Source organism: Callorhinus ursinus, unplaced genomic scaffold (genome assembly GCF_003265705.2).
Source record: "Callorhinus ursinus isolate GAN/ISIS: 27379988/994484 unplaced genomic scaffold, GSC_fseal_2.0 scaffold19, whole genome shotgun sequence".
NCBI classification, from domain to species: Eukaryota; Metazoa; Chordata; class Mammalia; order Carnivora; family Otariidae; genus Callorhinus; species Callorhinus ursinus.
Genome location: NW_027397081.1, coordinates 14,568,681 through 14,582,099, shown reverse-complemented (window position 1 = coordinate 14,582,099; position 13,419 = coordinate 14,568,681). Strand labels below are relative to the sequence as shown.

The following is a 13,419-nucleotide window of genomic DNA, read 5'->3' as shown; positions in this document are numbered from 1 at the left end:
TTAATGGCATTTCCACAATGTCTTAAGTGAAAGATTTCTAGATAGGTTTTGAACAAAGGAATTGAGTAGACCCTACCTAACTACTTCAGGTTAGACAAAGCAAAAGTATGCACCATACAATATGCTATTCAAATACAACTTATTTCCACCTGGGTGTGACCTTCATCGCAAATACGGTGGTGAACTGTCCTTAAAGATCTTTTGTGGAAAAGTTTCATAAAAGGTTAAATGTGGAACTATCATATGCCCCAGCAATTCCATTCCTGGGTATATACCCAACAGAACTGAAAGCGTATGTCCACATAAATGTTTGTGTATAAATGGGCACAGCAGCATGATTTGTAATAGCCAAGAAGTGTCCATCAGCCGACAGTAACCCAATGACCATAACCCAAATGCCCATCAACTGACAAGTAGATCAACTAAGGGTGGTACAATCATACAAGGGAATATTATTCTACAATAAAAAAGAATGAAGTATTTTTTAAAGATTTTATTTTTAAGTGATCTTTACACCCAACATGGGGCTTGAACTCGCAGCCCCGAGATCAAGAGTCCCATGCAATGCTGGCTGAGCCAGCCACGCACCCCAGGAATGATGAAGCATTGATACAAGCTACAGCATGAATGAATCTTGAAAATACTATGACGAGTGAAAGAAGCCAGTCACAAAAGACCACATATTGTATGTTTCCATTTATTGGAAATGTCCAGAATAGACAAATCTACTGAGACAGAAAGATTAGTGGTTGCCTATGGCGGAGAGAGGGAAGTTGGGGGAGAAATGGCGAGTACCGCTAATGAGTAGGGTGCTTCTTTTTGGGATGAGAAAAATGTTCTAAGATTGATTGTGGTAATGGTTGCATAACTGTGAATATACCAAACGGCATTTAATCGCACACTTTACGTGGGTGAATCGTATGGAAGTGAATTCTGTCTCGATAAAGTGGTTAAGTTGTGTGTGTGTGTATGATGAATGAATGAATTTGCTCCTTCTTACCATGTCCTGGCTCTTGGGGAAGACAAATCAGGGAAGACATGCCCCATGAGCTAGTCTCTGGGCCCGTGTGTCTAGACTAAACTCTATTTTATTTTGGAAATGCACAACTGATGCAGGCGACTCATACCATGTGTGTGCAGGCCCTGTCCCCCTTGGGGATCCTATTCCCACGGAGGCGGTGCCGTGGGGGATCTCATAGGAATGGTGTCCTGGAGGGCCAGGCAGGGTCCAGGCCCAGAAGGGGCTCCTGGCAATTTTCTCTGGAGCTAGAGCAAAGCACTCTCTTAGTCACCTGGGCTCTGTCACCCCACCCGGGTAATTACCCCTCCTTGTCCCTCTGTGTCATCTGCCTGTGTGGATAATTAAACTGAACTTGGGGCTGATGACTGGGGCTGTATTGCGTCACATCAGCCTTTGCCCCAGTGCAGACTGGGAGAACTAGAACTTCCAGACACCTGGGGTGAGTGGAAAGCCAGGGCACCCAGCACTGGGAGGAGGGGGGTGGTGGCTGCACAGGAGGGCTCTCTGGCCTTCCTCACTCCTCACTCCAAAACTGGGACCCAGAGCCGACAGGGCCGTGGTGGTTCCAGCCAGGGCTGAGGCTAGCTGGCTGGTTAACCTCGTGGTTTGCCTTGAAGCTTTAATCTTGGTATACCGGGGACTGTGGTTTGGTATTGAACCAAAGCAGCCTTGGGCAGTCTTCAGACTTCAAGTTGTGGGCTGAGGCCTGGGAGGGAAGGCCGGGGGCAGGAAGCAGGTCTTTTGAATCCTGGCTTCTCAAAGACTCTGCCACAAGGTGTCAGAAGGTTACCCCGGACTCAAAAGTTTAAATGAATGATTCAGAAAAGAGGATTTCTGAGGTTCTTTCTAGTTCTGATGTTCTGTAAGTCTGATGGTGAACATCTCCTGAGCACTGAGACCATGCAATGGCTCTACGCAGGTCATCCCAGTTCATTCTTCTATGGCCCTGTGAGGTGGATCCTCTTCACAGTAATATTTTTTTGTGATGGGGATATCAGTGGAAGAAATTTAGTTATTAAGTAATTCCTGATTGGCATATAGTAGAGATTCAATAAAGACTTGTTGACTAATTGCTTGAATTTGTGTTAAACATTGTGAGGGGGATGCAAAAGAGTTATATCAATTAGTGAGTACTTATTGAGTGCACTTTATGGACAAAGTATTGGCCAATCTTGGAAGGGAGACCAGACTTCTTTCTAGGTGTTGGCACTTAGTTCAGATAAAAGTCATACTGTCCAAATTGAATGAAATATATTGGGAAATAATAAGAAATATATATCTTGGTCTCTGCCTTCAGTTTCTGACACAGGGCTCCTGAAACCCCTGTAAATAGGGGTGCTAGGAGAATCTTTTGTTCTGCTATTTAGTCTTTGACCCTGGATCCTGACACAGAGCTCCTAAGACCCTTGGAATTTCCTGGGTGATAAGAGTGCTTTTTGTTCTAATGAGGCAATTCTGGATGGGCTCCTGGATGGGGCTGGTTGCCAGAAAGGCCAAGCTATGATTAGAACATGTCTGCTATTCTCTAGGGAGGGGAGAGGGGCTGGAAATGGAGGTAGTAATTGATTGTGCCTAAAATCCCAATAGTATGGGGTTCAGGGAACTTCCAGCTTGGTGAACACATCCACGTACTGGGAGGGTGAGGCACCCCAACTCCATAGGGATGGAAGATTCTATGCTTAGGACCCTCTTCCTAGACCTCACCCTACATATCTCTTCATCTGGCTGTTGATCTGGACCCTTTTTCATATCCTTTAATAAACTAGTAAACATAAGTGTTTCCCTGAATTCCATGAGCCATTCTAGCAAATAATTGAATCTGAGGGGAAGGAGGTCCCAGGAACCTCCAATATACAGCCATGTTGGACAGAAGCTGTGAGTAATCTAGAGACCTACTACTTCTGATTGGCAGCTGAAGTCGAGGTGGGGGGTGGGTGCTTCTCGTGGGGCGGAGCCTTCAACCTGTGGGATCTGCTGCTGTCTTCAGGTAGCTAGCATCAGAATGGAGTTAAGCTATAGGACACCCAGCTGGTGTCACAGAATTGCTTAGTGCGGGGCAGGGGGAGGGGAGAACCCCACACGTCTGGTGTCAGAAGTGCTATGAGTGTGGTGGTAAGGGAGAAATACAGAAAGAACAGTTTTTCCCAACACAATTACCTTAATCCAGCTAGAGAGCTGTCAGTTTGCAATGCTTGATGATTTAGACTTTGTAAATATACTGAAAAGTTCCAAGATCCAAGACTATTGAAAAAATTGTGTTGAAGAGGAAAGTTGTGTGATGCACATGCTACCGTTTTGTTAAGTGTTCTCTCCTTTAATCCTCATAACTCCATGGGACAATAATGGAATATTATAACCCATGGGAGGGATATTATTATTCCCTCTCTTTTACAGATGAAGAAACAGATTCAGATAGTAAATTTGTAAGTAATATCATCAGAATTCCAACCTAGGCTGTTATCTTTTTTTTCTTAACCATAGTCTACATTTTTTTTTTAAGATTTTTAAAAATTTATTTGAGAGAGAGAAATTGAGAACAGGGCAGGGGTGGGGTAAGGGGAAAGGGAGAGGGAGAGAGAATCCCAAGCAGACTCTATGCTGAGTGTGGAGCCCAAGGTGGGGCTCCATCTCACGACCCTGAGATCACAACCTGATCCTAAACCAAGAATTGTACACTTGAGTGCACCACCCAGGTGCCCCATTCTACTCTGCATTTTTTTTTTTAAGATTTTATTTGACAGAGAGAACACAAGTAGAGGGAGAGAGAGGGAGAAGCAGGCTCCCTGCTGAGCAAGGAGCCCGATGTAGGACTCGATCCCAGGACCCTGGGATCATGACCTGGGCCGAAGACAGCCGCTTAACCGACTGAGCCACCCAGGTGTCCCTCTACTCTGCATTCTTAACATGATGTTGTATTGCCTTATAGATAAGGAGCTAGCTTAGAACAGAAAACCAACCCCAGAGAAAATTGCAAACTTGTCTATACAAAAAATTGTTAAGTAACATTCTCCAAGAATCTCTGAGAGAACAGACCTTATTTAAAGCTTCATGAATTTTCTGGAAGACTGAATGACCACTAAGATTTCTATGAAGTTGGCACTGAATGGGGAGACTGTATAGGGGAGCACAGAGTAGCATTAAAAGTAGTTTCAGAAGATCAAACAGATTGGATTCAAACCCCACTTCCAGCACTTATTAGCTATGTGGTCTTAGGCAAATTATCCTTTTTGAGACTCGATTGCTTCCTCCCCTGTAAAACGGGAATAAAAATATCTACTCATAAGGTTGGTGTGGCAATTAACTAAGATGCTGCACATAAAGAAGCTTCAATATACATTAGCTATTCTTTTCCGGTAGCAAAGTCCTAAGCTGAGGAGGGCGAGGGTAGAGGGGAAGGTCCACGAGGACAGTACAATGTTGAGCTTCTCCTGCTCTATTTTAGTGGTCTTAGCAGTACTTGGAATACGGTAGGTACACAGTAAATAACTGCTTACAAACGTATAAAAATGAAGCAAGATTTTAGGGGCTGGAGGGCATGGGCTTTGATTTGCAAAATGGAAGGGAACACATCGCAGCAAAATGATCCACGCACTAACCTTAGGTAGTGGGCCTGAGTCTTCTGTTTTTACTCAAGAAAGGGATCTAGGAGTTCCTCCAGTTTTGGATGCAGCCTTCTTGTGGATGGTCCAAAGGGCAGTCCCAGCCCAAAGGCTAGTGGAATCTGGAGATCTTCCGGAAACCTTGTCCTGCTCTACCTCAGTGTTTCTATGACTAAGGGGGTATTAGCAGGAACTACTAGGAACATCAGGACCCCTTCATGTGGGCGAACTAAGGCTGAGAAGAAAAACAATATAAACTCGTAACACCTGGAAGCCTGAGCGTGAATTCTGATGTCTTACAAAGGGGCACGTAGCAGAGCTTCAAAGTGTGAAGTGAGGATAACTGTAGGGAGACCTGTTCGTATAGTTTCAAGCTTCTAGTAATAATGTTTGATGATCTTAGAATACTTCTGGGTTTCCTAGGGGGCCCTCTCATGGTACCATTTGGTCTCTTAAGGGGCATGCAGAGTGCACTTTATCTGTGCTGGATCGCAGTTGAGAGAGTTCAGGTGAAGTGATTGAGCAAGGTTCCCCTTCTGGGAAGTGGCCAAGTGAGGGCTGGACCTAGATCAACATGCATCGTCCTTAAGAAGGGCTATATGTTGGCAACAGGGACAGGTTCGAGGGAAGGATTCATATCTGCACGAATTGCATATTGCTCATAGTTACTAAGGGCCTCTCAGGCTGTGCGGGACAGACCATTAACGTTGCAAAGTGGAGTCTTGGAGGACCTTCGGCTGAAGCCAGGCTCAGCCAGGCCACCACTGGGACTTGGAGCCTCTCTGGGCTTTCCTGCGACTCTTAACCTATTCCTCCTACCTTGGATATCCTGAGGACTAGATGAGATAAACAAAGAGAAAGCGCTTTGCAAATGTGATTATTCAAAGTCTTAACATCCGTGTGCATAGGAAAAACCCCATATTCCTTTAGATTAATTTGTTCTAAACTGAGAAGTCTTTTGAGAGCCAAAGAGCAGAAAAGCTCATGTTTTCTTTCCAAACTTTGAATCACCTCTAGGAGAAATGGAAAAATACAGCCACCTGCGGATACCTGAAGTGTCTCATGTTAACTAGGTTTAAAGTCTGGATAACTTTGTGTCTTTTTTTAATGATTCACGTTTGAAAAGCAAAAAACCCAAAATGCATAACATTTCCCTTTCACTGAGCAGACAATATAAACGTCTATCTCTCGATGACAGTTGGCAAAACACAACGTGATTAATCTGGGGACCTGCGGGGGTTCACCTTCAGTGACTTCCCACTTTTCATCTGCCCTGATAAAAACACATCTGGAACAGCTGAAAAAAATTAGGCTGGGAAAAGAATTGCATCAAAACATTTTTTAAAAAATACTCTGGGCTATAAAGAATGCAAAGGTTCTAACAAGAATGCACAAACTTAACATGTTCCACTTCATTATTAAGACAGTATATTGATACTCAAGAACATTTAGAAGTATAATGCCCCATTATACGTTTCTATTACTGCTGACACGTCATGGTAAGAGCAGAGAGAGGTGGTGGCTGCAAGTGGGGATTTGAGCATTAGTTCTATCTCTCACAAGCTGTCGACACCAGGGAGCTTATTTCTTTGAGTCTTGGCTTCTTTGTTACAAAAAGGGAGAGTAATACTGACTGCCTGCAACTGTGTTCTGAGGATAAAGTAAAATAATACATGTCTGTTTCAAGTGCTTTGCAAATGTGAGTTTTTATTTCCTGGTGCTTTTGTTATTTTTCACCATGAATATATGTATATAACTTCTACTCAAAAGTTTCATTTATTGCCCATTGCAGCTGTTTTTGCCTTCTGCCTGGTTTCTGATCATTTTTCTGCTCTTGTCTCTCTGGACAACATTTGGGGGTATTATTTTCTTCCTCCTCAAACTGTGACTCTGCTTCTATCAGATCCTCGGTTTCTCTGCTCTTTGGTCAGGAGCTCCAAACCACCTGATTACCTCGTCTTGGCTTTCTTTTCTCGTGTCAGATCTCTCTACTTAGAGATTGCTAGGCTCTCCGGACTTGAAAGGGACCTCACGTTTTAAAGATGAGAAAGCTGAGCTCTGGGGGCTGGGGGAGGAATTTGCTCAGAAGTCAGAGAACTGCAACCGAAGCTCAGCCGTGAGTCTTAGCCCCGGGCTTTCTCTGCCAAGCTCCCAGCGAAGGACCCTTCTGTTTGGGCTTTGGATTCAAAGCACAAATCTTAATCCTCTCCACACCTGCTCAGAGCACTATTTGTTGTTCAATCAAACTTAGAAATTATAATCATATCATAATGGCTACTATTGGTGGGCACTATGTACCAGGTCCTGTGCCGAATGTTTTATACAAACGATGTCACTGAATGGACATAAATACTTTATTTGAGAGGAACAATTATCCCCATTTCACGGATGAGGAAGCTGGGGTGCTAAGATAGTAATTTGCCCAAAGACATATCCTAACGTATGTACCTGGAGTGATTCCATGACTATCTGACCTCAAAGTCCCCTCCACAGACCACTCAACACCCACTGCTCTGAATGTTCCTTTCCTTCCAGGCCTATCAAGTTCCCCGTGACAGCCCCACAATGCCAGGCTGTCTTACTGCCTGTCTTTCTAGAACCTTCTGGAATCTCATCCTCTCCTCCAGAAAGCCTTTCTCAGATGGATCAGAAAGGAGTAAAGACATTCCTGTCCGAATGTGGGAGTCTCATGGCTCACTCTAGTGTGCTTCTGGTTCATCCTCACTTATTCTGTGAACGTTTGACTCCAGCTGTGTGCAGGTGGGTTCGTGTTTGCCTCTACTGAGCTTGAGCCCCGCATGGCTGTCAGCATTGCTGGTCTGTCTGCAACGGCTCCAGTTCTGTGGAAATAGGAGCAGCCCAATGGGTCGTTCCAGAGAACGACTGGTTGGTTTTATCTGAAGGAGGAGCCTGTGTAAATATGGCTGTGGGGGTCCCAGCTCTGAGCCCACACTTCAGGAGGGTCCCAGGGTCTGTGGGCGCTGGTCTTGGAGCAATCCACGGGGGTGAGGGGACTTGAAATCACCTCACACCAGGAGCAAGTGAAGAAGGGGGTGTGTTCAGGTGAAAGAGAGCAGACTCGCAGGCTCACTGAACTGTCGCCCTCGAGTGAGAGAAGGTGGTCACGAGGAAGTGGGATTTGACGTTTGCAGACGTCCCCAAGGAGGGGAACTGGGACCCACAGAGAAATGGGTGTGGGCGAATCACGAGGAAGACCAGCTGTGTCAAATCCTTCCTTGGAAACAGGTGGCATCTAAATAGGCAGAACCAGCCCCAGATGGTGGTATTTCCCACTCCTGGGAGCCGTCTGCAGACAGCTGGGCAGCTACCAGGTCAGGGTGTCCCAGAGGGGCCACCCGGGAGGACGCAGTCGTGGCACTGGCCCAGGGCCCACTGCCCACTGTTCACCGGTGCGGAAGCGGGGTCGCCCAGCGTGTGCTGAGGGTGCCAGTGGTTCTGCCAGAGGCTTCTAACCTCGTTTATCCCATCTAGTCATGGATTTGGGATGATGCCATAAGCACAATGACGATTACAGGGAGAAGGGCAGGGCTTTGCTCCTCTCTGTCCCCTGCTGGTCCCCAACAAGACACAAGGGGCAGTAAAGCCCACGACTAAGAGAAACCCTGACTCCTGGGTTTCCGGTTCTAGGCTCTCTGAGGTGCAGACCCGCTGGGGTGGGGGTCATTAAGGGGTCCTTTGGCGAGCCTCAGGCTTCCTGCCCATGTTGACTTTCTGGCTTCCCCTCCTGGCTGTGCCTGTCCTTCCTCCCTCTCCTGTCCCCATCACCCAGATGAGAGGCCCAATATCTGCTGAAAATAGGGAGCCACAGAGTTGCCTCACCAGCAGAGGCCCCTGTAAGCCTTCCTTAGGGTTGGCCGAGAGGCTAGCTGGAGACCAAGGACTTGGTTTAGTCTTATGGACTATTTTTCTTGGCTTGAAAAAAGAAAAGCTACCCCCACCCTACCTGGCCCCCGGTTACGATTTCCAGGAGTACACTGACAGACGCCTGGTGTGGGTCCCTGGCAGTGGCCAGGTCGCTCTGCGTTCAGAGAGGGCACGACGCCGAAGGGGCGGGGAAGACAGGCTCTGGCTCAGGGGCTTTCTCCTGCGGACTCTCCCCTTGAGGGTGGGCTCAGCATCTCCTCTCGGCCCTGCCTGGCCTCTGAGTGTGTGGTCTGTGTCTGGCCCCCTCAGGCCCAGAGGGAAGCCCCTCTGGTGTGCTCTGAGTGACGGAGAAGCTCGGAAGTGGGGTGCAAAGTGGGGGGAAGGGTCCTCAGGGGTTCCACGGAGGGAGCTCAGGAGGTGATCTGGGCGCGAAGGTGATGAAGGAGGACTCAGGAAAGAGAAGCTTAGATGACAAGGTGGTGGGAATGGGATGGGCAAGAACCCTGTTTCCATCTGGAGCCCCAGGAAGGAGTTGGTGGTGGCAGCTGGAGCAGGCATGACAGCAGAGAGCTGGGACTTCAGACTCAAAATAGGAGCGAGGTTTCTGTCGCTCCTTGCTCTCTCCCTCTGGCTGCCTTTAAGCCCGTGCACGGCAGATGCATTTTTTCTGTAAAACTCCACCTCGGATGGAAATAAGCAGGAGGTGGGAAGTGACCGGCTGTGAATGGGCCTGGTGGCCGGCCTGAGGTCCCCACTGGTGGTCGGGGAAAGGTAGGGTAAATGGACACCTGGGCCTGGGGTGCTGCTGCTAGCCTCCGGGTGGGGTCGTTGTGGGCTAGGGACCTAGAGGGAGGGGGCAGGGATGGTGCAGACAGGTGTCTCCTTCCTTCCTTCCAAGGAGGCAGGAGAGGGCAGAGCCTGGCCGAGTTCAGGTGCCAAAGTCAAGGGCAGGGGCAGGCCTCCAAGGCCAGCTCTGTTGGGGGAAGAGTCCAGAGCTTGCGCCACCTTAGCCCCTTCCCTCCGGAAGTAAAATTGTCAGCAAAGAATTTGATTCCTTAGTGTTTCACCTCTGCCCCGGCCTGAACACATACGCTGTGAGTTCTTCCAACGCAGGCTCCCCGCCTTTCTGTTGCTTGCCGCCCCTCGCCCAGTAGCAGCTGTGGGGCCTGGTGCTGGGCAGCCAATGCTTGTTGAACTGAACCGAGGATGGTGGGGATTCCATATGGGTCGGTGGCTCGGTCAGCAAGGATGCTGGGACAGGCCAGCTTGTGTCTCTGATGAAACAGTGAGAAAGAAAACTGACATTTCTTCAGGGCCTACCTGGTGCTGGACACATTCTCTGGTCTGACGTGTAATTGCCCCTTTCCAGATGTTCAATCTGAAGACCTCCAAGTTCATGGAACTGGCCTTCACCCCCGAGTCGGGGTTTTCATCTGTTCCCATTGACTCAGAACCCCAAGTCTGAGCTCTTCCCAGAGGTTGGTGGGACCTTTGGGGGAAAAAGGTGGAGGGTGATTCTGGGGGCCCAGTGGTCTGCCTGGGGGATGGAGTGATGAATGCCAAGGCTCAGCAACAGCCTCATAGCTCTCTGGTGGCCAGAGTGGGGGCTGGGTGCTCCCCCAGAGAGAGGGAAAAGGAGGCATCTCCTCAGGACTGGATGACCATGTGGGAATGGTCCCTGTGCCGTGGCAAGCTGGTCAAGACTGCAGGAAGGGCATGTGGTCTGCAGCTAAGTCCTGCTCTCTTGGAGTCCCAGGAATGTGACACTGAAAATAACTCAAGATTGGAGGACCCCCGGGTCCCTGTCTGGGCCCCCCGAAAGTTCTCTCCTCCATCCTTCCGCTTTGGGATTAAGTTTCCCTCAAGACACCTGAAGCTGGAGCTGAAGGCTTCCATTCTGAGTTAGAACTTTCTGTTTTCTACCATGTAAGTGGGGAGGATAGTGGTCACTTCCTTGAAGTCTTTGCTCAAGGGTCACCCCAGTGAAGTGCTCCCTGACCCCCCTGTTTCAGAGTGTAAGTCTGCTCCCAGCCTTCTTGCTCCCCTTGCCTGCTTTTACTCAACAGCACTTCTCGCTTTCTCATATACTGTTCAATTATATCTGTCTGTCTGTCTGTCTATCTATCTATCTATCTATCATCATTTATCTGTTTATTTTTGTCTGCCCTGCCTCTACCCCAAGGCTAGTGCCATGGGGCAGGGGTATTTGTCTGCTTTGTTCCCCGTGTCCCCAGCACCTAGAGCAGCTCCAGGCACATCAGAAGCACACGAATGCTCGTTGGGTGAATGAGTGAAGGATGGATGAATAGCATTGCTCTGGAGATTACATGCATTGCTATATGTAAAGCATTTGGCAGGAGACCCAGCACCTTATCACCGTTGTTGCTGCTCTTTGTTCCCTGTGACTTGTGTGCGGATGCTCAGGCTCTCGGGCTGGTTCTCCATCTGTAAAACGAGAGGACCAAAGCACTAGATGATTTCTGGGCTTCCTTCAACCTGGAAAAAGTCTGCCGTTCTATGACCTCCGTGCCCCCAAATGCTCAGTCACGCAAGTTCTTCCCAAAGCTCACCTGATACGCCTCAGTAGCAGCTCTGCTGGGTTTGGGGGTGCTAAGCACCCCTTGGGAGGTGGCTCTTCCTCTGTTTCTTCCGACTCTGAGGATCAGAATGGGGCCTGGCTAGGGGACCATGAGTCAGCTCACAATTTCTTAGAACGGTTTCCATTCAGATACTTCTATGTTTTATTCTAATTGGCTTTTGATGTGTTGTTTCATAACGTTTTATTGTTTTCCATAGAGGAAATTCATTATGGGTATAATTAGAGGTTGTTTGATTTTAATTTCTTTGGCAAGGGTTTTCATAGAAATAGAGTTCAGAAAATGAAAATTTTGCCATGAGCCTTGGTTTGGGATTTGGACACGTGGTCGTCGGAGGTGAAGGTTGACACCGTCCTGCCCTGGCTGGGGCTCTGGTTCCTGGCCTTGGACGTTCCCTTTAGGAACAGGGTCCTGCCTCAGAGGGCCCGGGAACATCTGTTTTAGGTGCTCAGGTTGACAGGCCTAAGACTGTCTTCACAGGGCCTGGACTTTTTCCCTCAAAATGCCCCTCCGAAAGAAGCATTCTGGAACCCCTCGTTTCCTCATAGCTGACTCTGTGGGGGCAGTTTCCGGAGTAAAGGTAGCTTCATACTCCCGGTATTTGGCATTTGGTATTTGGTATTCGCTGAGTAACTGGGGATGGCCTCGGAGGAGGGGAGAGGGACAGGTCTGGCTAGTTCTGTGGTGTTGTTGATACTTGAGATTACCTCACACGTCCCAACCCGCTTCCCCGCCCCATCTGGTAGGGGCTGGCCCTCCGCCTTCCAGGCCCTTTCTCCCCACATGCCGGGGAAGACAGGGGCCAACATGGATCTTCCTGTGGACATCAGCTGAGCCTGGAAGCTTCGCCCCCCCGGAGACCATGGAAAGGGATGGCAGCCGGGTGAGTAGCCGTGGGCCTTGGGCCAGAACCCGCCAGCGCTGGGGGAGAGGTGGGGCATGGCCGCCTGTTTGCCTCAGGTTTTGGGGGAAATTGAGTGTGCCTTTTCTCATTTGAAGCTTCTTGGGATTGAGATTGCTTGGCCTCCTTTTATGCGGGTGTCTAGGAGGGGCCCCTGGGAGGCGCTGATGGGATTTGGGATCTGGCCTGAATTTGGGGCTCCTGCTCTGTGGGCTACGAGCACCCTGGCTGTTAGATCATCACTTTTGCTGGCTTGAGAAATCCCTGAAACTTCGCGTTCCAACTGGCCTTCAAGGTTATCTTGGCTAACCCCCTCACTAGACTCATAAACCATCTTAGAAAATGTGACTTTCTATGTGTATTTAAGATCGTCAAGGGGATTTTTCAATCTCCTTTGGTCACTTATTTTCAGGCTTTATAATATTCATGCTCTGAAAGTGATTCATGTCTAACCATAATTCCTTCTGCCACAGCTCAGGTCCCTTTCCTCTTCTGTTCTTGGTGGTGGCAGAGAACAGCTAGAATGTCCTCTGTGGAAAAGCCAATTATACATGTGAAGGCTTCCAAAGATTTTGTTCTCAGCTTTCTTTTCTTGAGGGACATTCGTCTTGTGCTCTAACTCCTCCTTAGGTCTTGCTGTTAACTTCTCTCTGCCTTCTTTTATTCTTTACTAAAGTGGTAGAATCAGAGACTCTGGGAAAGATGGGGTAGCTCTGGGTTTGAGAAGGATCAGCTCAGCCTATATTCTAGCTTATAGGAGGCTTGTGGTCCATTCTGAACCCCAGATACGTTTCTGCCACTTTTACCATCATTTTCCCCACCGTCCTCCAGCCCCCTCTTGACTTTTCTTTCCCAGTCTTCCCTCCTGCACTGTTTTCCTTGATTCCTGTCTCCCCCTCCCCAAGGCCATTTGGTCCCAGGCCTCTGGGCTCATTGGAGCCTCTGGTGAGCAGTAAGGGCAATGCATGGGCAGAATGGAGTTTTGTCTGAGGTGTGAGGAAGGTGAACCCACCATCGCAGCCATCGGGCATGTTTGTTGGTGACTTTCTGGGAGTCTTAACTTGATAATCTCTAAATACAAAGGGCGAGAAGGGCTGATTTGTCTGAAGGATGGTAGGGCCAGTCCCTGGTCAGGGTGATGGAGGTGACATCTGCCTAGGATGCTTATCTTTCCAGAGTTTGGGACCAACATGGAAGGTCACTGGAGGGGCAGAGAGTAGAGAGCAGACTTTTCATTCCTAATAGGAGACGTGTTAAATGGTGTGCTAGGTGCCATGTTCGTTCTGGGAGGCCGTCCTAACTTACTTTGGAGTGAAAGAACTGAAACATTACTTCCTTCTTTAAGGTTCTTAAATTCACCCCCTCGTTTAAGGTAGAACCTCCAAGATAGTGAGCCTAGGGTGGGAGCAGGGAGAG

The 13,419-nt window shown here is 48.5% G+C and overlaps 1 protein-coding gene across 1 annotated transcript in view; it reads left to right on the top strand.

Annotated features, from left to right (window-relative positions):
- Positions 1-13,419, top strand: part of TMPRSS13 (transmembrane serine protease 13) — a 64,746-nt gene that overhangs the window by 23,801 nt on the left and 27,526 nt on the right. Inside the window, exon 4 of the mRNA XM_025893759.2 lies at positions 11,849-11,985. Coding sequence (XP_025749544.1) covers positions 11,849-11,985 — 137 coding nt within the window. The remainder of the gene's footprint in view (positions 1-11,848; positions 11,986-13,419) is intronic.